This window comes from Pungitius pungitius, chromosome 3, assembly GCF_949316345.1.
Source record: "Pungitius pungitius chromosome 3, fPunPun2.1, whole genome shotgun sequence".
Classification (NCBI taxonomy): Eukaryota; Metazoa; Chordata; class Actinopteri; order Perciformes; family Gasterosteidae; genus Pungitius; species Pungitius pungitius.
In genome coordinates this window covers 29,064,839-29,091,801 of record NC_084902.1, presented here as the reverse complement: position 1 = coordinate 29,091,801, position 26,963 = coordinate 29,064,839, and the positions used below count along the sequence as shown (strand labels likewise).

At 48.9% G+C, this 26,963-nt stretch overlaps 1 protein-coding gene across 9 annotated transcripts in view; it reads left to right on the top strand.

The window, feature by feature from the left end:
• Nucleotides 1-26,963, top strand: part of tns1a (tensin 1a) — a 49,882-nt gene that overhangs the window by 13,774 nt on the left and 9,145 nt on the right. For 2 of the 9 annotated variants that reach the window (XM_037474683.2, XM_037474668.2), the window contains exons 4-20: nucleotides 8,276-8,314; nucleotides 9,871-9,912; nucleotides 12,203-12,252; nucleotides 12,684-12,849; nucleotides 12,940-12,990; nucleotides 13,115-13,237; nucleotides 13,390-13,454; nucleotides 13,730-13,813; nucleotides 15,310-15,422; nucleotides 15,511-15,571; nucleotides 15,672-15,747; nucleotides 15,825-15,969; nucleotides 16,119-16,184; nucleotides 16,364-16,480; nucleotides 23,911-25,572; nucleotides 26,378-26,458; nucleotides 26,712-26,875. In XM_037474683.2, the coding sequence (XP_037330580.2) occupies nucleotides 12,700-12,849; nucleotides 12,940-12,990; nucleotides 13,115-13,237; nucleotides 13,390-13,454; nucleotides 13,730-13,813; nucleotides 15,310-15,422; nucleotides 15,511-15,571; nucleotides 15,672-15,747; nucleotides 15,825-15,969; nucleotides 16,119-16,184; nucleotides 16,364-16,480; nucleotides 23,911-25,572; nucleotides 26,378-26,458; nucleotides 26,712-26,875 (2,958 nt within the window). In that variant the 5' untranslated portion in view covers nucleotides 8,276-8,314; nucleotides 9,871-9,912; nucleotides 12,203-12,252; nucleotides 12,684-12,699. Of the gene's footprint in view, nucleotides 1-2,150; nucleotides 2,173-8,275; nucleotides 8,315-9,870; nucleotides 9,913-12,202; nucleotides 12,253-12,683; nucleotides 12,850-12,939; nucleotides 12,991-13,114; nucleotides 13,238-13,389; nucleotides 13,455-13,729; nucleotides 13,814-15,309; nucleotides 15,423-15,510; nucleotides 15,572-15,671; nucleotides 15,748-15,824; nucleotides 15,970-16,118; nucleotides 16,185-16,363; nucleotides 16,481-23,910; nucleotides 25,573-26,377; nucleotides 26,459-26,711; nucleotides 26,876-26,963 lie in introns of those variants that run through there. The other 7 variants (XM_062561496.1, XM_062561494.1, XM_062561497.1 and 4 more) reach the window with 6 other exon arrangements.

Sequence of the window (26,963 nt, the reverse complement as noted above, 5' to 3'; positions counted from 1 at the left end):
ACTTCAGGCGGGCCTCTGGATGAGAACGACGCTTCTCCCTCGGTCGCCATGGAAACCAGCCCTGGTCGTTCCTCCTGATTTATCCCCTCCAGGAAGGTCCGGAAAACACACAGGGCGAGGTTGGGGAGAAAGCAGAATGCATCCGAGACCTTTTATTCCCTTCTAAAAATAACAAGTCAAGGTGAATTGCACATGCATGGGGTTCAATGCAGGTTGTTCTCAGGGTTTCTATCTGCTCTCGACTTTCAACCCGGGCACATTTAAGAAATCTCACGGCCCGTTTACTTATCGCTTCTCTCAGCTGGAGCAGAACAAAGTGCTTTTCGTAATCAGGCTTTTCCACTTCCTGTGGTTGTAGACGGTCACAGATCAGCACCGGGGGTGAAACAGTGGGTCCAGGAAGTGAGTCACAGTGGCACATTTACACTGGACTAAATCATCCTAATCACCATCGTTCATGGACATTTACATGAGATGGTTTTCATTATGAACTCAATGTTAATCACAACACAAAGGTAAATATCTTATAAGACGTACATCTTAAAGACGGTTGGAATCCTCTGAGAAGAAGGAGGGAAGCTCCGTGGAACGTCGAGGGTGTGCACCTGCGTCGGCCGACGTCCCCCCCCCCCCCCCCGCCCCCCCCCTCTCACAACGTGACTTTAAAGCTCGTGCGAGTCGACTCGTGCGCATTCCAGACTCGACTAAGCCCGACTTGAGCCGAGCGGGATCCCCCGGTGGAGAATGTTGAGGTCAAGTGTCCTAACTTGTGTGGAAATAGCTGGCGCTCGAAAATGCAACCCAGAAGGTGTTTACTATTCCAAAAGAACATTTGGCCACCTGGCGTAGGACTGGTCTGTTGGCGTGCACTCGGCATGTGGCTTTGTGTGCACATCAGAGCTTTCAAGTGATGGGCAGAGAGATAAAAATTGGGATATCAAGCACAAAGATCTGATTTATTTTTAATCCGCTCTATCTCTGGAAGGTTGAAGGGGCGTGAAGCACGACCAAAAAGCACAGAGAGACGTGCACAGAGACAGGGGCGAGGAGCCTTCAAGAATGTTGGCATGGAAAAGCATGAAAGTAAGGAAGGTAGAACAAGAGAGTGAGAGAGAAAATGATGAGACACACACACACACACACACACACGCGCGCGTTCAGGAGAGTCGAGCCCCCTCATTCCTCAGCAGAGCCTTCACAGAGGCAGGTCTGTTTCCCCCGGCGCGACCACGCCGCATCAAAGAGCCGGCCACGCCGCGTCTCCATAGCGACGCCCTTCAGCCGCGTAGGTGCAGCGCGGACGAACCCGTCCCCGCGGCTTAATGACCGGGTGCTGGGGCCCAATTCACCTCAGACCCCGTCCGGAGGTCAGGGGGGGGGGAGGCTTTACTTTCGTCCCAAGTATTATAGAAAGGAGGGATTTGGGGGGTTTGTAAGCTTGAACCTGCACTGCTTCTATAATATTCTTATTTAGGGAGTTTCTTTGTAAAGCTCAAGGCTCAGAATGTTTAGAGATGCGGTAAGACAGCAATGACGTATACAACATGTACTAAGTAAAATACAAAAGTAAAGACCTCTCTTTCTGTCCCAATTTTACTCTCTCTGTCGAGCGTGTGTCAACAGAGAAGGCTGTGAGGGAAAGGAGGGAGGGGAGAGAAGGGGGGGGGGGGAGGACCGACCGGGGCGGGTGAGCAGAGGGATTCAGTTACTTTCGGCCCCCGGACAGCTTTCGCTTCTCTCGTTTTGGGTACCGGAATCAGAAGGAGCCTCAAGCCACTTTCTTGGCCTTATATAGCGTGTTTCTAATACTTCTTGGCAGTCGTCGGGAGGAACCGAAGCCTGCAGCACAAAGAGTGCATCCCGGGTCCGGTCCACAGGCTGCACACACACACACACACACACACACACACACACACACACACACTCTCACACACACACACACACACACTCACACACACACCCACGCATGCACAGGACCGAGTGCAGTAGCTGTCTGGCACGCGTTTGGGATTACTGCGCTGTTGTTGTGAGCGAGAGAGGCGAAGGAGGAGGAGGAGGAGGAGGAGGAAAGTGTCTGTATTTGGTACTCCCTCTTTCTCTTGCGGGGGGGGGGGTGAATGCAGAGGTAGGGACGAGGCTGAGGGGGAGAGAGGAGAGGACACCGGTGTGCAGGTAAGACCGCTGGAAGCATGGAGCTTGTTTTTTTTGCAGTGTGTTCCGTTCGTAGTTTGCATGTTCGGCCCGTTGAAAACTTCCCTGAATTTGTCGGCATTCTTTCACGTTCTCAAAATGGGCCTCTAGACGTGTGAGTCCTTAGTTTTTGTCTGTTGGTACTTGTGCGTTTGCAGCTATAACGGTGCGACATTTTAAAACCCTTGACTCTGCGTGTTTGACGTGTGCTCGTGGGAAAGCTGCTCCCGTGGGAACGGGGCCGCCACAGTTCGTTCCAGTTGCTGTTTTCGTGAACCCGACGTGAAGTGATTGGTGGCGGAGTCGGAGCGAGAGACACCCCGCTGCTGCCCGCCTCTCACAGATGTCTGATGTCCTCCGTCGCCTCTTCCTCACGCTTTTCCTTTCTGACACCTTTAAGAGAGGATGCAGACTGATGACGGCAATCACTCACCTTTGACCTTTAGCTTATACAGGGTCGGCAGTTAAACACGGGGGGGGGGTCGAGAGCTTTCGAGGCCTCTGTGTCATGTGTTCCGCTAAAGAAGCAACACAACAGGGAAGGAATGCAGTTTCATTACGGTGCCGAGACTCGACACTTGTTTTCGACTGCGGCACCTTTCTCGTCTTTCTTTTTGCATTCCACTTAAAGACTTTACACAACGTTCAGCCAGGGCCAGAAATCCAGTGGTGTAGTCTACGAGATACGCAGGTATACGCGGGAAAAGTCCCAATACCCACCAACAAAAGCAATGATACGTAACAACATCGTTGTGACAGAACAGCGTTAGCTTGTTAGCGTGTTAGCTAGACAAAAGGGCCCTTTGGCCAGTTTCTCCAACTTGCCCGAGACAGTCAAAGTCATGTCTCCCTGGTGTCTCGTAACATAAAGATGCTCTTGAAGAGTGATGCCGATACAGCGGCGGCTTTCTCTGTAGATTTATTTTCCTCCAGACAGTTTTCTCTCCCGTCCCTTAACGACAGTTCAGCTTCCCTCAGGCCGGTTCATCTTTTGACACATCGAGAAGTGAAGCCTTGGCAGCCTGTTGAGAAAAAACTTGTCATGAATTGCAGGAATATCATCTCGAGAGGACCTTCGATGGCCAGAAAATCCCTCTTGCGTGTTTGTGCTTTGCCATGTCACACTTTGTATTTGTCTCTTTGGATTGGATTTCAAGACATTCAACTGTCGCCTTTTACGAGAAAAGCGCGCAAACAGAAAGTTTGGCTGGTTTGACCGCGAGAACGGCAACATCCGGCAGCTACGTCAGCTCCAAAGTCTGTGTAACCAAAGCAGCAGTGACCAGCGAGGATGGCATTTAACACACCAGAGGCCAGGGCTGAGTTAGCAGACGCTCAGCCTGCCCACTAACTTATTGCTGTCATTAAGTGACAGGCTGGAAAAGGTGAGACGAAAAGCATGTCTCCAGTGTCGGGAGATATGATTTCACTGACGTCATTGCAGCAAAGGGACGTCCAACAAAGCCTTGTGAGCATCTCGCGTCGTGGTCGGCCTGCGTTGTTCTGCACAGCCTTTATTCTATCGGCGTGTCTCTCGCCGCGTGGGGGTGTGATGAGAGAAGGCCTCCCCAGCGGCCAGCACTGATTAACCAGGAACCCGACCATCAGCGCTGTCCGGCGTCACCATGAAAACGTGCAAAGCACCTCCTTTGCTCCGTTACACATTCGCACAGGTTTTCATTGCAAACTAATTTCCTGCGGGGGGGGGGGGGGAGACACACTTTTTAAACTGTTGTTACCTCTCCCACGGCGTAAAATGACCTAGCAGTTCTGATATGCTCCGAGGCAATTCCCACTTGGAGGTTTACAACCTGTGTCCAGAGTGAGCCGCGATTGCACATCTGATGTTCATCACCGTTTAAATGGGCTGCTTTTTCGTGACTCTAACCGTACGAGGCGAGGCGCGGCCAAGCCGGAGGCCCGCTCGCCGCTCTCCGCGCCGCGGCTCGACCGTGACCAATCCTCTGCTTCCCCCAGCGGTCTCTGGCCTCCTCCACTTGATGAAGCTCCTTCGGGCCTCAGACCCGACATCGGCATGTCGGCTTGGAGGCGAAGCGATGCCGGCGGCGGGCCTTTGAGGGAACCGATCCGGCTTCCCTGGCAGTCCACTGTGATGCTTCTCCTTGCAAATGACCTCCTACGTGTTGTGGTGTGTTTTGTCTGAACCATTTAGTGAAGAGGAAAATGCTCGTTCTCGACGGGCCGCTGTTTACGCTGTGTTAACCATGTGGCAGTGATTTTATTCTCTGTTCTGTGAAAAATGAATCCTCTCCTAGTGTTCATTCACGACGTTTAGACAACTATATAGACTTCATGTCTGTACAACAGCCCCTTTCCTTCTGGTTAGGGTGCAAAAGGACCTTGACGCAGCAGCGCAGGCTAAGAAGCATGTTTCACAAATGTTTAGAGATTTAAAGATGCACCGAATAGCTTGACTAGATGACATGTTTAGTGTTGACGACCAAAAATGAAAGATAGCACTTCAGTAGGGAAATATTCCCATGCTTTAAAACAAGACACATATTTTACTTATATTTACTCAAGTCTTTTTAGACAGCCACTAACGACATCCAGAGACGCTGCCAGCGACATGCCGCCCCCCCCCCCACCCCACCGTGTTACACACTCCACATTGTGTCCAAGCGGGAGAAGGGGCGCTTCACCATCACAGCGCCCGGAGGGTTTTATTAGGCTTCCAAGTTCAACAGAAACCCGGCCGAAGTATCCCTAGTAATAATCCCTCCGAAGGGGCCGTTGGAGCCGCAGTCCTTATTCGGCCCCCGTTTGGAAAGGGAAGAATTTACTTTCTCAGGCAAACTGCCATCAGCGGCTCTTGTGTGGGCAGGAGGAGTGCTCGAGGAATTCCGAGGTTGCGGTTGGACCAATGGCGGGCTCTCTTATGGGGAGCCAATGAGATGATTCATGCACAGTGGGAGACATGGCTTCTCCCATCAGTGTGGGGCTGAAGCGGACCAAGTTCAAGACCGGCGGGATTGTTCAGTCCGAGGGCCTACATCTTCAGGAAAATACGACATCTCCAGGAAAATACGACTCATGAGAATCAAAAGGGAACGATGATACTCAGCCACTTTACATTATGAAGGTCTGGCTCCTCCTGGGTTCTCTGGGGGAGCTTGTTCCAGCCTGCTCGAGGTGTGCTTGAGCTGCTGCACGTTCACTCATCGCTCCGCTGGACCCGACTCCCACGAAACCCACTCGGCCACTTGAGCAGCACTTTTTTTTTCTGGAGCCATTAAAGGCTCGCGCTGATCCATGCGTTCAATGGGGAGGCGAGGGAGGGGGAGGAGGGGGGGGGGGGGGGTTTAGCTCCCCCGGGTCGCTCCCTTGACTCCTTGTTCTAGTTCAGTGGCTTCCCAGACGCCCCTCGTGACTTGATGTGATTTTTAGAGGCCTAAATCCACTTTGACTCTGTTTCTCTGTGTGCCGGGGAGTTTTCTTTTGTGGTCGGCTGGTCACTGCTGGGAAGCGATTGGTGGAACTTCCTCAGGAGCTAAAAAGAAAGAGGCATATCACCAGCTAGATAGATAAAAGTGGAAAACTACCAGAGACACAGGGGTCTGTCCCTTTATGTCCTTGCAAACTGCAGTAGATTGTTTTTACGGATGCACGTTCAGGGGCTGAAGAGCCCTTTGAGCTGGTAAAAAACATGTGATGTCTGGCCTGCCGCTGCAACCGCCACACGTGGATGGAGTCCGAGTTGCCTGGTTGCATGGCGATGCGGGGAAGACCTCAAGTTTGACGCGTGTTTGAAGGAATGTGAGATTGCGAAGCCTGCTGGCCGCTCTCGTCTCCGCCTTACTAAGAACGCGATGTGATAACAATGTTCGGCCCTTTTTAACGTGCACGGATGTGCTCCCAGAGAAACACACCGGCATTGATGAGGCTGCGAGCTGAAGTCATTCTGACCTTTTAGATCAATACCGGGAGGGGGGGGGGTAATGATTGGGGCATTCGCAGGCGCACGCCACGGCGCCTCCTGTCAGCTGTTTGGCATTTCAGCTGTAGGTGTTTTTTATTCTCAACAAATCTCTTTTCTTACGATCACGTCCTCGTCATTGGAAGCGTCGCCTGAGGCAGCAGTTAGTGACTCATTCACTTAATTGACCCGGGGGAATCAAGCACACACGAGGACAAGGTCCAACTGACTCCGGGCACATTAACCCGTCCTCTCATTTGGTTAAATCTTAATTCTCTTCTGCGCACAAAGGCTTTCACGCCGGTGAAAATGTCCTGTTCCCAGGGTCCAGATCAGATCGCAGCGTGTCAGCAGCTCGGTAGCATTAGCGAACGGGCAGACATTTCGTAGCCTGGTGAACCCCCCCCCCCCCCCCCCCAGCATCGGCTCACTGTGCCGAGATGTTATCCCACGGCTGTATTCTGATAGGCCTGAAGATAGCGTCTTTTGTTTTTCCCGGAGCAAACTAATCACGGCGGCTTCCTTCCCGCCTCCGCGGGCCTCCGCCCGTAGAAACATCCGTCCACTTGCCCCCCCCCCCCCGTTGCATGTTTGTCTGTGCACACCGGAGTAAACACCATCTGATGGAAGTCGCCGTTTGTGCATGGCGATCCGTAGTTGCAGACTATTGGGAGCCGCACTTGCCCCCTCACGGACCCCCGCAGGCGCCGCGTTCCAAAGCCGGCCCACTATTTAGAGGCAGAGGTGTCAAGTAACGAAGTACAAATACTTCGTTACTCTACTTAAGTAGAAATTTTGGGTATCTATACTTTACTTGAGTATTTATTTTTCAGACGACTTTTTACTTCTATCCTTAGATTTTAAATATCTTCTTCTTACATTTAAAAAATCGCCTCGTTTTCCGGCTTGTCAGCGTTCAAAAACACACAAAAAAACTACCCGGATAAATCGCGCCGTCGGGATTGCGTGGATTTGATTGTGGTTGGATGAGAAGTGTAAACATTTACCATCCAGACACCTTATTGGTTCATCACATGACGCAAATCAGAGTGACGCTGGGTGCGTAAAGTGGTGAAGGATCTTTTTCAGGAGGCAGATCGGTACAAGTTGATCTCAGGTGGTATTTAGCGACATGAAGCCGCCTCCTCCTCCTCATGCAAAGTCCATGTAACGTTAAATGAGTCTTCATGACCATGGGTCGGCCCTACATGTTTTTTCTAACTTCTAACCCCCCCCTAGAAGTAGTAAACCATGGAGAGACACTGTAGTCTGACCAATGGGAACAACGTGTGTGTCCTCTGACTCGTGTCATTTAGCCGTCACTGGAACATGTTTTTTTTCTTTGTTTAAGTCATACAGCATGCGGGTCGGTACGTGTGTCCCTCTGTCGCCATGTTTCCATGTTTCCATCATCCGGCAGGTCACGTGACCTGAAGGCACCTTCCCATCGTGTTGTAACGGACTGTTTGTTCTTAATAGACATTTTTTTTCCTTTCAATACTTTTACTTTTTTACTTTAAGTAGTTTTAAAACTAGGACTTTTATACTTTTACTTAAGTAAAAAGCTTGAGTTGATACTTCCACTTCTACAAAAGTATTTTCAAAACCTAGTATAGTTCTACTTGAGTAATGAATGTGAATGCTTTCCACACCTCTATTTGGAGGTGCTGCGTGTGGCATTGCGACATCAGGAAATCAATACCCGCTCTAATTTTGAGGCGATTGTATAATTAGGAGACACGTGACACTGTTGCTAGGAGATGTCGGCGCCGGGGTACCGGGCCCTCCTCTCCTCGCTGGGCTCAGGAGTCTCTGCTCAGAGGGGGGGGGGGGGACCATGTGGGGAGGCATCGATGCTGCGTAGGCTCGCGTTGTTTGTCTGACTTTCACAGGATGCCCTCCCTCTCCCCCACGAGGTCTGCGCTGGAACGGCTCCCACACAGAGAAACAGAGGTTATTTCTGTGCTGGGGAGGGCAGTTCAGGGAATACTCGGGAGGAAACACTCAGCGATGTCTCTCATGCCCTGTTGCTACGAAAATAAACACATTTGTTGTTGTTGCTATTTATGTTTTTTTTATTATTCCCTTTTCTTAATCTGACTTTAACACTATTTTTGACTCACAATTACTCTGTTTCTGTGTTGACAGGTCACCACATCATGTCAGCTAACGACCAACACTGATCCGGTGAGTGCAAAGCGTGTTGTGCGTGTGTGTGTGTGGGCGCATTTGTGTGCGTTTGTGCAGTCTGAGCGTGAATTATGTGCACCGACGGGACCGTCTTTTATGGATCTTCTTGACCTCACCGTGCAACAACCCGCCCTCCCCCCCCGGAGCACAAAGGCAGCACTGGGAGGCTGCTGCTGAAGGTCAAAGGTCACGGGCTACAACAAACGAGCGCTTCCTCCCTTTAACCCTCAGCGTGCAGTTGTCAGCTGGCGAGGCGACGAGGATGATGATGATGATGATGATGAGGACGATGATGATGACGATGATGATGACGATGATGGGAATGTCCAATGACATTCATCACATCCTTGAATCCCCCCCGATGACATCCGCGTTCTCTCCAGTGCCACAATGTTGGGTTTCTTTGGGGCGCGGTGGATCATCCGATCAAATGGAGCGGAAACCGATTGCCCTCCGTTCCTGTAGTTGTGACTCCTTTAGAAGACAAAATGTGATTTGCTGAGGCTTGAGTTGTTTGACCTGAGAACTCTGCAAACTCTGCGGGTCGTGATCAGAAAACCAGCGGGGAAAGCAACTCGATCCTCCTCCTGATTCCTCCTCAGCGCAGTCGATTAAAAAGTGGCCAAGATTCACCACCAAATTAGGAAATTAGGAACATTCCGAGCAGCGGTGACGACTTTTCACTTATTTACTCTGGACGCCGGGCGCTTTAAGCGAATGCAGCAGCTTGTTAAACAGTCGCCAGCTTTGTTTATAGAGCTCAAATCAGCCCGAGACGCTGCACTAAACTCAGTTGAGAGATTTTCCTTAACACATGGATCACTGTCAAGCTCACTGTGTGTGTGTGTGTGTGTGTGTGTGTGTGTGTGTGTGTACATATTTTCTATCCACTTCCCTCATACTGTCTCTGCTTCTGCATCTCTGCCTCTCTCTGCCACTTATGAACCAGATTACTTTTGTATTGGTTCCAGGGTTTTTGTTAACTCTTGATTTGGGCCATGCTCCAATGAGATGCAGCAGTTGTCATCATAAAGTGAGAATAAAATTGAGGATAAAAAATTCAAAACAATTACCTGAAATGTTCCCTAGAATAAGTTTGGGTCTATTGTTCTATATTAAAAAAAGGGTCTAGAGCAACATAAAAATCATCTTAGTCCAGTTGGGATTTTTTTTAATTTAAGTGTTGCCATGACAAATCGTTGTTATCAGAGCACCAAAAAGAAAAGAAACACATGCAACAATAATCCACACATCATCATAGTTAAATGTGGATCACTGCTGAACATATAAGCTGCTTATGTGATAAATAATTAGATGAATAGCTTCGTTCTGACATTGACATTTGAGGTAAATTTCAGCATTATATATTATTTTTTTATTTAAATTTTTTATGATTGAGGATTGTGTCTCTGGCCTCTCTCTCTCTCTCTCTCTCTCCCTCCCTCCCTCCCTCCCTCTCTCTCTCTCTCTCTCTCTCTCTCACCATGTTGTTTCTTCCTGGTGTGAGAGAAACAATGACTAACCCACTGACTCTCTCTGGCTTTTCTCTCCAGCCTCCCACTCCTCAGCTGCCATTAAAGCATGTAGATACACCGGTGAGTAACACCTCTTCCTTACTAGTGACAATGCTCCTCACTCATAAAGGCCGCCATTGTTATACAGCAAAGAGCTGGAATAACAACCCTCGTGTGCACTGGGGATCTGGAGTTTGGCACTGGAACAATTATAGACTTTTTTTTTGTGCTTCAGTATATTCAATTGATATATTTTAAAGGAATTGTGACTAAAAATGGTTCCACCTGTTCCTGCACAGGGCAGAAGGTGGCAGCAGCATGCAATACATTACAACCACCTGATCAGCTCCACAGCAAAGGGACCCGTCACTAAGAATTGGACTTAATATTAATGGTCAAGAACTTTTTCTTAAACACAGTGATGTTGATTCAAATTCCCAACTGGCAAAGTTTCCGAGACACAAAAAAGTCCATGATTACCCCCGTGACCAGGTGACCTGAGGTCAATGACTTTGTCCGGTGCCAGTATAAAGACATATTTGGTACATACTTTACAGAATGGGAAAAGCCACCATGACATCTGTTGCTGCCAGTTCGCTGCAAACTGTGTCTCATCTCTGCCAGAAAAATGGCTGCCAAGGCCCGGCCCGAGACGAGGCCTGCATGTTTAGCCTGACATCGCTAAACCATGAAGGGTTTAGGTTTGTTTCCGAAAGGAGTAAAACGAGAATCAGTGAGAAAACATGTCCCTCAAGCCGGCCTGGTCACAAAGGCCAAAATAAATTGTTAGCTTGTTCCCAATGTTTTCAGGTCATAAGAGACTTGTCATCTTTATTTGCCTTTCTGTGCATCCAGAAGCAACATTTGTGCAGAAGATCAAAGTAGCGCCGACGTAGCGTTACTTCTGTTCTCTGTGCAGTGAGTCGGGGTTTGCGTCGGAGTGCATGTTTAGCTTAGAGTTTGCCTGGGTGACTCAGAGCGCGATTATAAACACAGATCGGTCCGTGTGCAGCTGTCTGCATGGAGATTAATGCACAATGTTTGTGTCTAAGCATCTACCACTAACAGGAAGCTGATGCTGTGTTCCTTGTGTCCCAAACATTTTGATAAGGATAAGGACTGTTTGGGGGTAAATACTCGTTTGTTGCATCCTCAGCTGAAACTGTGGGTTTTGCATCCACATGTTGTGGCTGCCACCTCAAATCAAAGCATATCCTCATTTCAACCTGTCACATCAAATCACTTTCATCTCATGGTTAAGTGGAAATACCAAACATACTGGATGGATTAATTAAAAAACCACATTTTCTGCCTTCATACTTCTCAGAATTAACATCATTAAAAACTCCACTTTCCCAAGAGCTTAAACCAGCTGATGAGCAGAAAATATTAAGATGAGCCTAATACATTTTTTAAAGTTTTAAAGTCTCAGGATTCTCGAGTCTCGAGACGTGAGCAGCAGAGATGCACCAACACGCCGTACATCCACACATGCACAGGGCGTTGGGAAAAAGGGGTGAGGGGGGTCGGTCGGAGATAATCCCACACAGGAAGTCCCAAATGCAAAGGAATGATGCATTTTTTCTAACAATTATGGATGGTATTATTCTGCATATCTTATTGTCACCACATCTTATCAAAAGGAAATGTTTATTTTTTGGCGAGGAGAAGCAGCCCTTAAATGGACACAGAGTTCCCTACATGCTCCATTGACTTTCACAAGGCGTTCACGCACCCCGTGTTGCTACAAGACAAACAGATTGTTCCAGTGATGTGGAACGTCCCGGCGCAACACCCCCGAAGCCCACCGTGCAAAAACAGGCTGTTTCATTCAGCGTCCGCGGCCCGCCTAGCATCTGCTTCCTGTCAAATCCCCCAGAATAACGCCTCCCGATTCCGGGGGGGGGGGAATTGGCTCCCTCTGGCGGAGGGGGGGGGGGGGGGGACTCTGGCCCGTGCGTTCAACCATGATTACAGGCCCTTCTCCGGCCTCTAACCCTGACGAGGGTCAAAGGCAAATCCCGCTGTCGTCGTCTCTTCTCGGATGGCTTCATCTCCTCGATGTGCAGCCGACTCTCAGGCGCTGGGAGGGGGGAGCCGGCTCTGGCTCTGTGTTGTGCAGCGGTTCCGCAACAGAACGGCGCATTTAGAAACAGTCTCCCCCTGCAGCCCTGTCACAGAACAACACCAAAAGCACCACTGGATAATCAAGTGCTGAGTCACGATGGGAGTCCTTGTTGTCCTCTTCTTCTTCTGACTTTCCCCATATAGATTATGTCGCATTGTAATCCCTATTGCTTATTAACGTCTTTCTCCCCCCCCCCACCCCCTCTACATTTTGTGTGTCTGTGTGTTTGTGTGCACCCTGCAGGGATCTACAAGGTCCTGCAAGAGTGTGGAAATAAGGCCAAAGCAGCCGGGGTAGGACACAGCTTTGTTTTCATGATTTGTTGTACTGAGTGAAAAAGAATGAATTATGAGATCAACCAGAAAGTGCAGCATCTTATTTGTCCCGTCAGTAGAAAAAACATTTTGATCCTGAAATTTCTTCTTCATTCCCCTTCCACCTGCGTTAATTGTAACGCATTAATTGTAACGCAGGTGCAGGTGACTGTAACGTCGCGCAGTGGCAATAAACCTGATCACTGTTTGGCCATTCAGACAGATGGCGTTTATCAACAATCAGTGCAGGACTGTGAACCTTCTTCCCCTCCAAGAAACACAAGCTTGATCCGCCGGCGCTTGCGTTTAATCAAGTGGACTCGAGGAGAAATCGCCTCGCCAGCAGCTGTGCTAATGAGTCCAAAGTCATTTTTCAGCCATCATTCTCTTCGCTCCCTCTGCCCCTCCAGGAATCAGAGTGTGGCCATGGAGGAGAGCCATGAGGTGGACCTGGTCTACATCACAGAGAGGATCATCTCTGTGTGTTTCCCCGCCGGCGCCGAGGAACGCAGCTACACCACCAGCCTCAAGGAGGTGGCAACGATGCTGCGGTCCAAACATGGCGAGCACTATCTGGTGAGGAGCGTTTTGAGCGGCCCACCGTTGTGTGATTTCTTCGAGGGGCAAACCACAACCAACTTAAATATGTCCTCTCTCCGATTTCAGATCCTCAACCTGAGCGAGTGGAGGAGTGACTTATCAACTTTAAACCCCAAGGTAGGAAGCAACTCAGTCATCTTCACCATTTACAAATGTTGATCTTACTTAAAGAGGAATCAAACCAAATAGAACCCGAGGACTGAGGATCGTGAACCCCCTTCTTTCGGTCCCCCGCCCTCAGGTGGTGGAGTTCGGCTGGCCAGACAACCATGCGCCGGCGCTCGACAAGATCTGCAGCATGTGCAAGGCCATCGACACGTGGCTCAATGGGGACCCACGGAACGTGGTGGTGCTGCACAACAAGGTAAAGCAGGGAGGAACGCCGCACAAGGTTCAGACCGTGACAGACACGTGTTTCCTCCGGTTCCGTGGGATCCGTTATTTCAAAAAAGGTATGTACGAAACCCGATTGGATTCGCGTGAGTGAGTCCTTTGGTCTCCGTTTGTGTGTCACAGGGGAACCGAGGTCGGACGGGAGTGGCGGTGGCCGCTTACATGCACTACAGCAACATATCCGCAAGGTATCTAACGACCTCAACGTGTGTAGACAGACTTCCTCACAGCATCGTTGCTGGCTGTTACCGCCGATGTGATTGTTATTGCCAAACACGGGAGGTTCTGACTCTGTGAGACGTAGAACATTTCATGGTTCTTTAATGTGAACAGATGTTGATGGTTGGGAGGGAGCCGTGAGGGTTTAAAGCTGCTTTCTACATGTTTAAGGCCATCAGATTTCTCAAAGTTTCACCCTTGTGCAGCTTACCTAACAGCGTGTGTCTGAATGTGTGCGTTACAGCGCTGACCAGGCGTTGGACAGGTTCTCCATGCGGCGCTTCTACGAGGACAAGGCACTTCCTGCGGCCCAGCCGTCGCAGATAAGGTCCGTCGTTTGCTCACTTCCTGTTTGCCTAACGCAAGCATTTATGAGTCTGACCATTGCCGCGGCATCTCGCCCCCTTCTTCTCAAACGCCTTGCAGCTTATGTCACAGCAGAAAAATCTGCTTTCACAGAGGAAATGTATCTCTTTGGTTCATCTCCAGTTTAGTTCTAATGGGGATAATTGTGAGTGAAGAGGAGCCCGTCTATCCTCCTGTCTGAGGGATTCCTTTGGCGTCTCTGGGGAGGCCTCAGGGCTCGCTGGCAGTTCATTCCTGTCTTCTGAGCGTGTCGGAACACATTCTCCTCTATTTCTTCTCCACTTTTAGCATCAAGTGTTCTGAGATGGTTGGCTTCTCATGATTAGTGTGCAAATTCCAAATCTGAGCCAATCGTGAGTGGTTTAAAACAATTGGAAAAATGTGTTACTTTGAATGCAGCCCCCTCTAGGGGTTGTATCTTCTGAGACGTCCTCATTTTACTCATGAATCCGCTTCCACCGCATTACCTGCCCCTTCTCCATTAATAGGCAATTAACTGCTTTGGGGGCTTGACCCCTCACCGTCTCTCTGCTTCGCCTGCGGAGGAAAGCCGATCTGAGCCCGTGCTGGAAAAGATGAGCAGGACAAAGGTTGCAGGAAATAAATGAGAAGACACAGGAAACAGCAAGGGACTTAACACCACTTCATTTCAGCTTGTGAACCAGGCAGCCAGCCGTTCTCCAACAGGTCTATCGGCTTGCCCTCTGACCCGCTGCTATTTCCTGCTTGGGATATAATTATCTCTGCCCCTGGGGCGTGCGAGGATTGTGGTCTGGAATGTGTGACATTAACATCAAGATTAGGAGCTCCTGCTGCTGCTGCTATAGCGGCTTGTAACAAGTTTGGATTAAAAGTGTTGAAACTGAGCCCCTGCTGGGTGAGCTGGAGAGTTCTTTCATGGTTTCTCTTCTCCATTTACTTGGTTAAATTGCTCAAAACAAGTAAGTATAAAACACTAAAAGTAACGGTAGATGCAATATGAACTATTTCTTTGCAAAGATCAAACAGCAACAAAAGCAAGAATAACCAGTAGTCTGAATGAAATATGTATTAGTGCTGTCTGAAGTCTTTTTTAATTCATGTGCTTGTCCAGTTTCAAAGTGTTCGTGCGAAGCCTTTTGATAAAGGATAATTAATTGATGAAACACGGTACACGATTAAGTCTCACACGACACCGCGGACCCCCTGCCTCCTCTCGCAGCGCCCCCGCTCCGTCTAATTGAACATCAGAGAGGCTAAACCACCTGGATGCTGACAGCAGAGCAAAGGGGAACGGGTAGGGGGGGGCGCCTGCGGTCAAGGTTGCGCCAGGTACCATCATCGCCATCATCATTAACAACCCGACCACGCTAACTCAACGGACGCCCCTTTGAGGGTCGATCCGTCGGAGGTTCAATCCGCTTGGATCGCAGCCCTTGATGCCTGGTGTTGAACTCGCCTCCTCTCCTTGGTTTTCAGGTACGTGAGGTACTTCAACGGCCTTCTTTCCGGACACATCAAAATCAACAACAAGCCTCTGTTCCTGCACCACGTCATCATGCACGGCATACCCAACTTTGAGTCCAAAGGAGGTGAGCTCCTCCTCTCTGCCCGAACCCATGGACAGAGACCCCTGGTCCTCCTGGAAAGTTTCAATCTGATTTTAAATCCCCTTCACAGGCTGCCGTCCGTTCCTGAAGATCTACCAGGCGATGCAACCAGTCTACACGTCAGGAATATAGTAAGAAAACTTCAACTTCAGTGGGGGGGGGGTTGAAGTCCAGGGCAGAGCGCAGCAGGAGAATCGGATTTGAACACGTTATTTTTGGTTTTTATTACAGCAATGTGCAAGGAGACAGCAACACGAGTATCTGCATCACCATTGAGCCCGGCCTGCTTCTGAAGGGAGACATCCTGGTGAGATTTCACTCCGACGCTGACGCACACGACCCATCCATTCACGTGCTGATGTTTTCCTTCTCACGCCCCCTCAGTTGAAGTGTTACCACAAGAGGTACAGGAACTCCACCAGGGATGTTATGTTCAGGGTGCAGTTCCACACCTGCGCCATCCACGACCTCGGGGTGGTGTTTGGAAAGAGCGAGCTGGACGATACCTTCAAAGGTAACGGCTCTACGGGTGGGTGTGACATTCTTATTTTTTTCTTCAAAATCTCTCAATGTGTTTTTGTGATCACAAGGAGAAAGTGTTACCCATCACAGAACAGTGATACAAGCCTATTGTCCTACAAGTGGATGAACATTTTCATGCTGTGTGTTTCCATACAGACGAAAGGTTCCCGGAGTACGGGAAGGTGGAGTTTGTTTTCTCATATGCACCAGAAAAAATCAAAGGTAATCCTACGTTCCCGACAATGTTGATTCAGATTTTCATACTGTGACTCAACAACATATGTCTCAATTGAAACAATTCCTCTTCTGGCAACAACTTATTCCTGATAATTATAGATAGTTGCACTTTTTTGGTCATTTTTAGTCATTTAGCGTTACCCATCATGCCATGTGTTCCCTAGGCCTGGGCCACCTGGAGAACGGGCCGAGCGTCTCCGTGGACTACAACACCCAGGACCCTCTGATCCGCTGGGACTCGTACGAGAGCTTCAGCCAGCGCTGTGAGGACACCGCGGACGGTGAGGACACACACAAACGCACACACGCACATACGAACCCTGACCCCTGACCCCTCAGGGACTAATCTTGCGTCGCCTGGTCAACGGTCTGTAGGTGAGAGTCCGTGAGGGCTTTAGATTGTGTAAATATGAATGGGATGGAATTTCCCTGCCACATGTCACGTCACCATGACAACGTCAAGAAATATGAAACAATGAAATATGAACTTTCTAAAATTGCTGGATCTTCTCTTTTTATTTAATTTGGATTCATCAAAGATGAAAACACCTCATGGCTTTGATACCCTCTGCATTCTATTGAAGAGAAGATCCATCCCTCTTTCGGCTCCTGCCTCTCCTCTCTAAGGCCTGCAAACCCCGCCCCCCCGCAATACCCTGTCCTGTCATCTAGTCTTTTAAATAGCCCCTGCAGAAATAGGGGGGCGTCAGTCGCCCCGCCGGTGGCTGTCCACTTCTCAGGGGGGTGGTTTGTAACCTGAGACACCACCAACTACTGAGTGCCCAAACCCACCTCCATCCACTGGCAGCCTTCCCATCGGGAATCTGAATCTGAAGCGCTCCGTCCTCTCGCGCCCATTCAGTCACGCTGAGAGGAATCAGTGAATGGGACGACATCTGAGGTAACTTCAACCACTCTTCAGGTGCCGTTGGGGGGGGGATCCAGACGTGCTCGTTGGTACGAGAGTAACAGGAAGTGGAAGAATCCACTTCGGAGGACTCGGTGTTGTTGATCGGGTTTAAAGTTTCTAGCCCAGCTGTTTGGGTAACGCAGTACTTTTTGAACCTGTGACTCCTTGTATTTTTCTTCCTGCGGCATGTTAAGAGTGTGTGCAGTTCATCGGCTTGCCTTTGCTCTATTAAGAGCCACGCGGGGGGTGTTTGCCAGCTGTCGACCCGGAAGGTCAAACGCTGGCGATTCTCCTTTTTGGTGCATGACTTTTAGGACAAATTAGAAGCGTACGAAAGATCCGCTCGATGTGCTGAAGATGCTGCACGAAGATTAGCCTGCGTGACCGCGGTGGCGTTGCGGCTGCTCGCCGGCCCAAGCGGTGGCCTGTCCTGACTGGAGTATGTCTCCTCGCAGGAGGAGCAGCGTGTGTGTGTGTGTGTGTGTGTGTGTGTGGTGTACAGTAGGGCATCGCGCCCGGTGAGAAGGCACAGGCCGCCTTCCTTGTTTAATGCCCTCCTCCCATATTTGGCTGGGGCCGAGCCCTGAAACATGTCTGGAATAGCTGGATAGAGACAGAGATAGAGAACCTTACTCAGAGAGGCAAAGCAAGCGGAGGAGGCCAGACTTGAGCCACCCAAAATTTCAAAGCGAGGAAAGTTTATTTTTTCTATGTTGCTGGACTCTGGATGAAGAAGAAAGAGGAGATAAAGGAATGAAGTAAATTCGCAGAGAGAGACGGTGATCGGCTGAAGAGCATCGATTGGTGAGTAGCTCTAAGGTTTGAGGAACTTTCTCCATTTCAAAACACATTACTACTTTAAACATGAAGCAAATTCCAAATGAACAAATTCCTTGCAAAGTCGGTTGTTTCGGCAAACAGTTAAATGTAAATAAGCGTTTACACTCAAATGTAAATCTTCACAAAACCTGATTGAAAAAATGATTGGACGGACATGAGTTTGTCTGTTTATTGTGTTGCCATGTCAACACTACATCCTGTGTGTTTGGCACCCATATGGTATGAAATGAGTCATGGAGAGAGCAATTTGTGTGCAGAACGTTTCATGAGCAGGCCACAATTTGGGTGTACCGAAACTATTAGGGGACCTCGGCCGCTAACTTCATGGAAGCTCCAGAGAGCTTGAAGTGGGATACGAAAGCTCAGGCGCTCACAGCTTGTAGAGCGTGATTCCCGGGTGAGGAGAACGCTAGATAAAGGGTTCAGGTTTTCTGATTCTAACAACTGAATAATGAGGAATTCAAGTGGAAGTCAAAACATGTGCTCTACACATAAGCTCAGATCGTCCAGCCCTTTAACGCAGTAAACACTCGCTCACAACTTTTCCACAAACTCATTTTCGAGACTGTTTATCTTTACCTCGGGACTTTAGAAGAGCTTTGAACACTAAAAGTGGCCTTCAAAATTCTGCAGAAATGGAGAGCACTCAGGCATTTCAAAAGCCCTCGGTGTGTATTTAATGAGCACATAAAGCTTCTGGTTAGACCTCTTGCTGACAGCACGGTGAGGTTCAAATCCCAGCCCTGGAAACCCTGCTGAGCCCAGCCCTCATCTCTTAATGCTTCCATTCTCCTGCTGTCTGTCTAGATGTCCCCGTATGGCTCTGCTTCCAGCCAGGAGCTTTCTGTTCAGCTTTCTGTCTCCGCGTTTAACGCACGGCGCTCTGAGAAGAGGCAGAGGTGAAGGCGGCGGGCAGATGCACTTTTATGAGAGATACTGATCCTCACGAGTGAAAGACAGATGGACAGACAGATGCACAGAGAACCAGCCCGCCAGTCAGGAGGAAGCCAGACGCACGGAGGCCCCCGACGGGATCCTGTTGGTGCTCCTTTTATAGCTTTGTTATCATTTTCTTGATCATATGCAGAAAAGCTGACTTGGTCCTTTTCGAGAGTACCAAATGGGAGCAGAATGGTTTAAAGGTGCAATGTTCTTACAAACAAAGAAAATTATGTGTATCCTTGAGGTTGAATGTGGTCTATCTTTTCTCTTTTTCTTCCTCACATTTGTTGCAAGATTTTCACATTAAAATGCACTTATTACTCATTCAGGTTTCTTTAAATAATCCCAACTGAATTTCCCAATCAGCTTCACCTGACATTTCCTCTCTCGCAGAGTGCAAAGAGTCAACATTAATCACACGTGGAGTTCAGTCAGATGTATTTCTTTTTATGACTCCGATGACAGACAGGAGGACGGATGACATCATCCTGAAAGCAATCGTGGAGGCAGACACGAATGCAGTCACCTTACCTTAAACTGAGACAGCTGGACACTCGATGACAGATAAGAGACACGCATGGAAAATATCAATCTGCCACGATTTTCCATGTGCCAGTCACTGACACACTGACCATGACACCCATTTGACTGATGGAATGTCACATTCACCCTGGATAGGGGGTAGCTATCGTAGTTGTTTATTAATACCTGTAAAATGTAAAATTCTTTTTGCTCCGGAGTTTGGAAGAAATTAGTAACTGAGCAGGTTTCGACACTGCAAACAGGAGAATTGTCCTCGAATCAGTTCAAATGGCTGTATAGAGGTGTGTATCTCTCACACACACACCACAGATCCTTCAGACATTCAGTCTGCTGTCAATCAAACCCAGCCACCCGCAGCTGGCATGCAGACTAGCCGTCGTCACGGTGACGGTGAATGTCACATCCTGCTGAGAGAAACCCGATGGGTCTCTAACAACACCGCGTGTGTATGTGTGTGCATGAACATGCCTGCCTCTGCACGTCAGGGGGTTATAATTGTACGCAGAGTCTGAAAAGGTACATTGCAGATCTTCAAAAGGTAGCTTCGGTGAAATGTCCATCTTAAGCTCTTTAGTCTCATACTAAAACTGTAGACCATTTCACAGTTAATTGAGTTTAAAAAAAAGTGGAGTCAGTCAAGTCAGAGAAGAATATAATCACATATCCACTCAATAACAGTTTAGATGGGTATTATTGTTTGTTCATGGAAATATTGTCAGCTATGAATAACTGCACGGCCCACATGCCGCTCCTTCATTGTTGTTGTTTCTCTTTGATGCACTTTGGTTCTTTTCCTCCTTGTCCCCCCAGTCCTCTTTCAAGCGGGGTGCTTCTCTTTCCCCAATTGCCTAGTTTTACTGTTATCACAGTTTCCTCTGAACCCATAAAGATTCCCAGAACTGCAAATAAACCTTCTAGCACAGGTCCCCTTCCACTCTAAATAGCTCTCATTGTAGATGTGTCTCTATGCGGAAGCATGCACTTGTAAACGGACATGAAATCTCACACCATGTGCGATGAAGCTATGATTGCAGACCTCTTTCCTAATTGGGTGAGAGACCGACCATGGGACCATGTGTAAATGTTAGACTTGTGTCTGCATTTTTTTAAATCGGATGTCGGACTTTTAAAAAAAAAGTTAAGCTCGTCTTTAAGTTTCTATTGGCCCTGAAGACTTCTCAACTAGATAGAAACAGAATTCAAAAATCTGCACAGAAACCTTTTAAAATATTGAGTGGTGGTTATTTGTCATTTCAGGAATTAGCTGTTTTAGATTCAGGAACTTTTTACGTTCCACGAACAATTGCCGTTCCAACCAGATGTATTTGTGTTGAAATAGAGGACAGTAATTGAGAAGTCACATGCACAGAATACATTAATATGAATGGAACCAGAAGTGGTCCGAGGACACAGCCCTGAGGAACCCCTAAGGGAAGTACAACCACTGGGATGAGTTAAGTGTAGATAAAACGCTAAAATGAATTGCGAGTAGATGCAATTGGTTAAACTTTCAAATAAAAGACAGTTCTGATTCTGTTTCAAGGAAGAACCGAACCAAGATTTTAACCCTGCAATTTGTGCTTTTCTTAAATGAAGGGAATGATAGATGCTAAACAAACCAAGGGTTATGAACCAAGTGTGAAGGCTATATGTGTCCATGGAGCACATTCGGTTGCAATGTCCAGCGCCAACCAGCCACCTTGTCATTGCTTTATGGGTGTGTTGACAAATGTGCTGCCTCAATCACCCTGACCTGTTCATCTCTAAAGAACTAACTATGTGTACAACATTCCAGCTGGTGCATTTCATACAGCAATAACAGTGGATGTTGCACATTGTCTATTTATAGTAAACCATTAGCCGCAGATGTTTAAATGGCCTCAAAGGCTGCAAACGTGGCCCTCAGACACTCAGGAGAACACTTAAGAGAATACAGTGTGTGTCTGTGAGAGCACCTGTCGCACGAGAGAATACAGAGAAAGGACAGGTGTAAGTGTGTGTGTGTGTGTGTGTGTGTGTGTGTGTGTGTGTGTGTGTGTGTGTGTGTGTGTGTGTGTGTGTGTGTGTGTGTGTGTGTGTGTGCGTGCGTGCGTATGTGCGAGCGCATTTCTGCAGCAGAGAGCGAGGACGGGGCGATCGTGTTGAATTGATGAAAAGAGACAGTGTAAATGCTAAATGTTGTTTCAACTCAAGTTTCCCTTCTCAGCACTATATATATACACACTGATGAGTGAGTAGTGGGAATCGTGGCTTTGTCCTTTGAAGCAGACAGAATGGCATGTTACACACAAGCTGTCAGCTATTTGCGTTGGCCGAGCCTCGGTGACTCATCTGATCTGGGGTTCTCCTGCAGCTTCTGACACCAGAAGAAAGCTTTGTGATCTACTCTGAAGATGACGCCGGGTCACATTATATCTTCCTTTGTTCATACCTGGATTATTTTACACAATCCTCCTTTGCAGAGGAACTCCAGTCCCGCTTACCTGGTCGGAGTTTCTCCCGACTACGCACCTGCCATGAGAATGTGGGGAAATGTAAAGGTTGTGACCTTGCAACTCCTGTTTAGTTTAGTTTCAGTTCCTGTCACGCCCAGCGCTTCTTGGCACTTCCCTTCTTTACTTAGTGAAGAGTATCACGCCCAAGTGGCAGGTCTCTTCTCCGAGAGAAGATAGGTGTTTAAGGTGTTTAAGTTGGCCACTTATTGGTACGGCAGATAGGAGATACTAGATATGAAGGCAAATGTATTTCCCATAAAATAACAATTATTGTGACTGATTGGTCAAAGAATTTGAAAATCATTTTAATGCGTAATATGTGTAATGGTTATTTTATTCGATTTGGTTGACTTGATTTGACCTCTTGGCGGGGTCAACCAACCGCTGGAAAAAGTCTCCCTGGTGGACTTGAGTTGTCCACAGAACACTAAATTATGCTTTTTTTTATGAAGGAGATCAAGGTCATTGGCTGTTCTGTTAGAGGTGAGAGAGAAGGAGAGAGGGCAAAGACAGCATGGTGCAAATTGAAAATACAGTTCCCTTAAAATACTGAATATTAATATATATTTAAATGCTTGAAATATCTGAATATTACATCATAGTTTCTTTAAAAGGCCTGCAGTGAAAGCTTCTTCTGCAAAAACCGAAAGGACAGGGAATGACCCTGAGTGAGGGGATCCCCTCTGATGACATCACCAGGCAGACAGACGGCGGGGGGGTGAAACTACGTGGCTTTACGTAGAGCCCCCCCCCCCCCCCCTCGCTGCCGGGGAACAACCACGGATGGTCACAGCTCACCCCTTTCGGCAGCTTTGGTGGTTGGTGGCCCCTCCTCCCACATTTTGGGGGATGAGAAGACAAGAATCAAGTGGGGGGGGGGCAGGGAGTATAAGACAAGAAGCTGCTTGAGTTCAGTGACTGAGAGGCTAAGGAGGGACTCAAATGTAGCTCTGTGATCGCAGTATAATTGGCGGAAGAAGAGGAAATATTTTGAACTTGCTTGAGTGTTTTCTGAGGTTTTACCTAAATTACAGGTAAGCAAATTGTTTCTAAATTTGATTCTGTAATGTAGGGACGAAATTATGCGTTGAAGCATTTAAAAATAAAAGTCACTTAATATATTAAATTTATCAGCTGTCCAGGATATTTTCAATTTAAGCTGGGAGTGTGGACAAGAAAGAAATATAACTTTCCTCACAAATTAAAACTAAAAGAAAATGTAACACTAAACCTCACAGTTTAGTAGTTTATTATGTTGATCCTTGTAACATCATTAAAAAAACCACAGGACCAAACTGTTTACAACTTCCTCGCCTGGCTTCTCCTTCTTGTTGCTACCGTGAGTTGTTGTTGACGTGGGTTTTAAAATAGCTGCGGTCCGTGTGATTCACCATCTGTCCCCGGGGGAGGGGGGGGGTCGCTCAATTTGGAATCACATACACAAAAGGAACTTTCAAATAAGTTATATAATATACTATTGATGCTTCTGTTATTGTAAACAAAATGTGATTTTATGTTTCATATTTTTTACTTCCATGCACAATTTTTTATTTGACGTCGCAGAGAAGGAGCAATAACAAATTCCTTTTGTCCTGGAAACCAATTCGGTGGATGATTTGATTGGGCAACATGTCAGTCTGACTTTGCCAGCATGATTCAGCTGCCAGAAGACTTAAAGACCCCCCCCCCCCCCCATCCCACCCCCCTTCAGCTCTTTGCCTCAAACAAACCAGCTGTTTCCGTGTGTTGGACAGCAGCCGACCAGGCTCACGTCACACCATGTGGGCCTGCACTGACGCCACGTCACAGGGGCTTTAGCGCAGCCAATTGGCCTTTAATAGAGCTGGAAGGGCTGTTTTACTGGATTTCACCACGAAGACGAGATGATTCGAATCCTCTCAAAAAGCTTTCTACTCACCGGTGTTGGGAACTGCTTGCAACTAAAATGATTTTACTACATGTCTCTTTCCATCTATTTCAGATGTTGTTCACACCCAGGGTCCCCTTGATGGAAGCCTTTATGCCCGGGTCCGCAAGAAAGACTCCCTGGAGGGAGTTGTCACCGTCAACGGCCTCCCAGTCCATGAAAACTCCTTGACCAACGCCGAAAACCCGCCACAGCAGCCGAGTCACCCCCTCCAAACCGCTGACCGAACCCTCCCTGTGACAGGCCACGCCTCCCTCCCCGCCGTCGACCACACCCTCTCCGTGAGCAGCGACTCGGGCAACTCCACTGCGTCCGTCAAGACCGATCGCACTGACGAGCACAGCCAGTCCGCGCACGGCGGCGTGAACCACAGCAACCCGACAGCGGCCCACCCGGCGCTCAGCCCGCAGGACAAAAGAGAGCTCCAACAGCTTCTCAGTGGCCTCGAAGCGCCAACCCACCAACGGCAAGCATACCTGTCCACCAGTCCGGGAGGAGGTGTCCGACACCTGGTCCCGGCACAGGTGCACGTCAACGGGGGCCACACCAGGCTGGTCGCCGCCCCTTCGTCAGAGGAGCGCGAGACCGAAATTCTAGACGACGAGCTGCCGAATAGCCAAGAGGGCAACAGCGTGGACAGCTTGGGCACGCTCTCATCCCTTGAGGGCCAGGCGACCCCTGCTGACCTCTACTACCAACCGCAGACGGCCGCCGGCAGGCAGAACGACGGACCCTACCTTGAGAGAGGCGTTACTGGGGAAAAGTTGAGCAAGATGCCCGTCCACGGAGTACAAGCGCCCACGGCGATGCAAGACAGGTCTGTGGACTCCGCATCGCCACAGGGGGGATACAACAACTACCAGAACGGAGGGGGGATTTACCATCCACAGTCGTATGGGAATCCGCCAGCGGGCAGCCCCGAGGCCAACCCTAAACTGATGCCCAGGGCCCCAGAGAGGAGCACCAGTAGCCGCGAGGCTGTTCAAAGAGGTCTCAACACCTGGCACCAATATAGCCTCCCAGATGATCCCTTTGGCCCTCCCCTTCAGTCAACCCACAGCCTGCCCCACTTCCCCACCTCCGCCTCGCAGCGGGACATTGAGCAGTCCATCGAGGCGCTCAACATGCTCATGCTCGACCTAGACCCAATCAACTCCCACATGTCCAAGTCGCACAGTGCGCCCCCCGGCGAGGACAGCCTCGGTTTGTCCCAGGCGCCCTTCTCGCAGACCCTTGCAAGACCTTCCTACCAAGCAGACTCTGCCATCCACGGCCACAGCAACACCGGCTCTTTCCATCAGGCGCCGTGGTCGGCTGGGAGACCGGTGCACGACCAGAGCCCCCTCACGGAGTCCCCGGTCTATTCTCCCCAGAGGTCCAACGCCGGCTACCAACACCAAAACATCACCCCAACGCAAACCCCAGAGCCCTTCCAGCACACGCGACAAGCAGCCCCCCATCACCCGACAGAGCCCTCCCCTTATTTCAACCAGCAGGTACCAGCGAAGCCTGGGAACTCTTACCCGGGAGGCCGGGTTTCCACCTCCCCGGAGCCGCAGGGCTCATCTCCGTATCCAGGCTACAGTGCCTCTTCCTCTCCTATCCAGGCACTCACCCCACAGCCAAAAGACATGTCTTCTTCATCCCTGCCCAGAGAACAGGAGGCAGAGGAGGAGACGCTTAACTTGGAGGGCCTGGTGGCTCACCGCATCGCCGGTAAGGCTCAGAGTTATTGCCTGGGATCAGTTGGATGAGGAGCAGGTTGCAGGCGTTGTGTACATATAGTCTCAGTTCAAGTTTATTCTCTTGCCACTAATGGAACTTAATGGAAATGAAATATAATCTTCTAAAGGCCTTCAATTCAATACCCTTATAGCTATATTTTAAATGCATCCGTGTGTTCTGGGTAAAATGTGAGCCTCCTAAGATGATGACACAGCCGACTCCATTGGACACCGTGCGGTATTCAGTGTCAACGTCAGCTACAGGCACTTTTAGTCTCACACACCAGCGGTGCAGCTTTCAGCAGGTTCTGTTACCGATTTGTCATCGCAGGAATGACCCGTAGTCATAAAATTAGATCTTCAGCTGAAGTGAAGCAGAGCTGTTGAGAGTGGCGTTGGGATGGGAGTAAGAATAGCCGAGCCTTCAGAGGATCCAGCTTCCATGCATTGTCCGCATCCATATTTACATTCATGGGAAAGCATTCGGATGCTCCCAGGCGCCACCCAGTGGACAATTTGAAACATGAAATAATCATCAACCGTATGAAAATCCATTATTTGGACAATGCTTCACTTCATTTGACAGATTTCTTTTTGTCTTCTCTTCACTTTCATTAGATCCATTTCTGTTCTGATATTTCTTCTCCTTTTCTGTTCAATCCATCTCTCTCCTGTATGGACTACCCTTCCCACCACTTGCTTCCACCACTGCACCTCCCTCACCTTCCTCCTCCACCTTCCTCTTCCACCTCCTGCTCCCCATCCACCCTCCCTGACCTCCCTCCCCTGGGAGCCAGAGTACAACGCTCGTATTCGGGGCATCAGTGAAAGCATGACATCGCAACAATCTGACCGCCATCGCTCCTTTTCCTTCTCTGGTTTGTCCACTTCCCCTCGCTTTTATTTTCTGGGTTTGGTTCATTTTTCCCGGCATTGGTAGAATCTTTCTCTGCACCCCAACCATTTATTCACATTCTTTTAAGGTCACCTTTCATCCTCTCACTTCTTGATATTCTATCTCCCTTTCTCTCTCTATTAAATTTCTCCCAAACATGTAACATGTCATTATAGAAGAAGCTATATAGAAGCAATTTTAAAAGCCTATTCCAAACACCTTTTGTTTTTTCGCAGGGGTTCGGTCCAGAGGAATGACCCCAGAAGTGACGCAGGAGACGGGTCGACGTCGGACCACCAGCGAGGGACAGTACCAGAGCAGCCACGATAACACGGCGATGGCGGATTCGTCGGACTTCGCCCACAATCTGTCCCTCAACCCGGGAGGACGACCCAGAGAGGTCAGCATGTTGTTTTGTGAAAACCGAACAGAATACAGTTCCTCCTTCCTGACCAAACGTTGCCATGAGCTGCCTTCGCCTCTTCCAG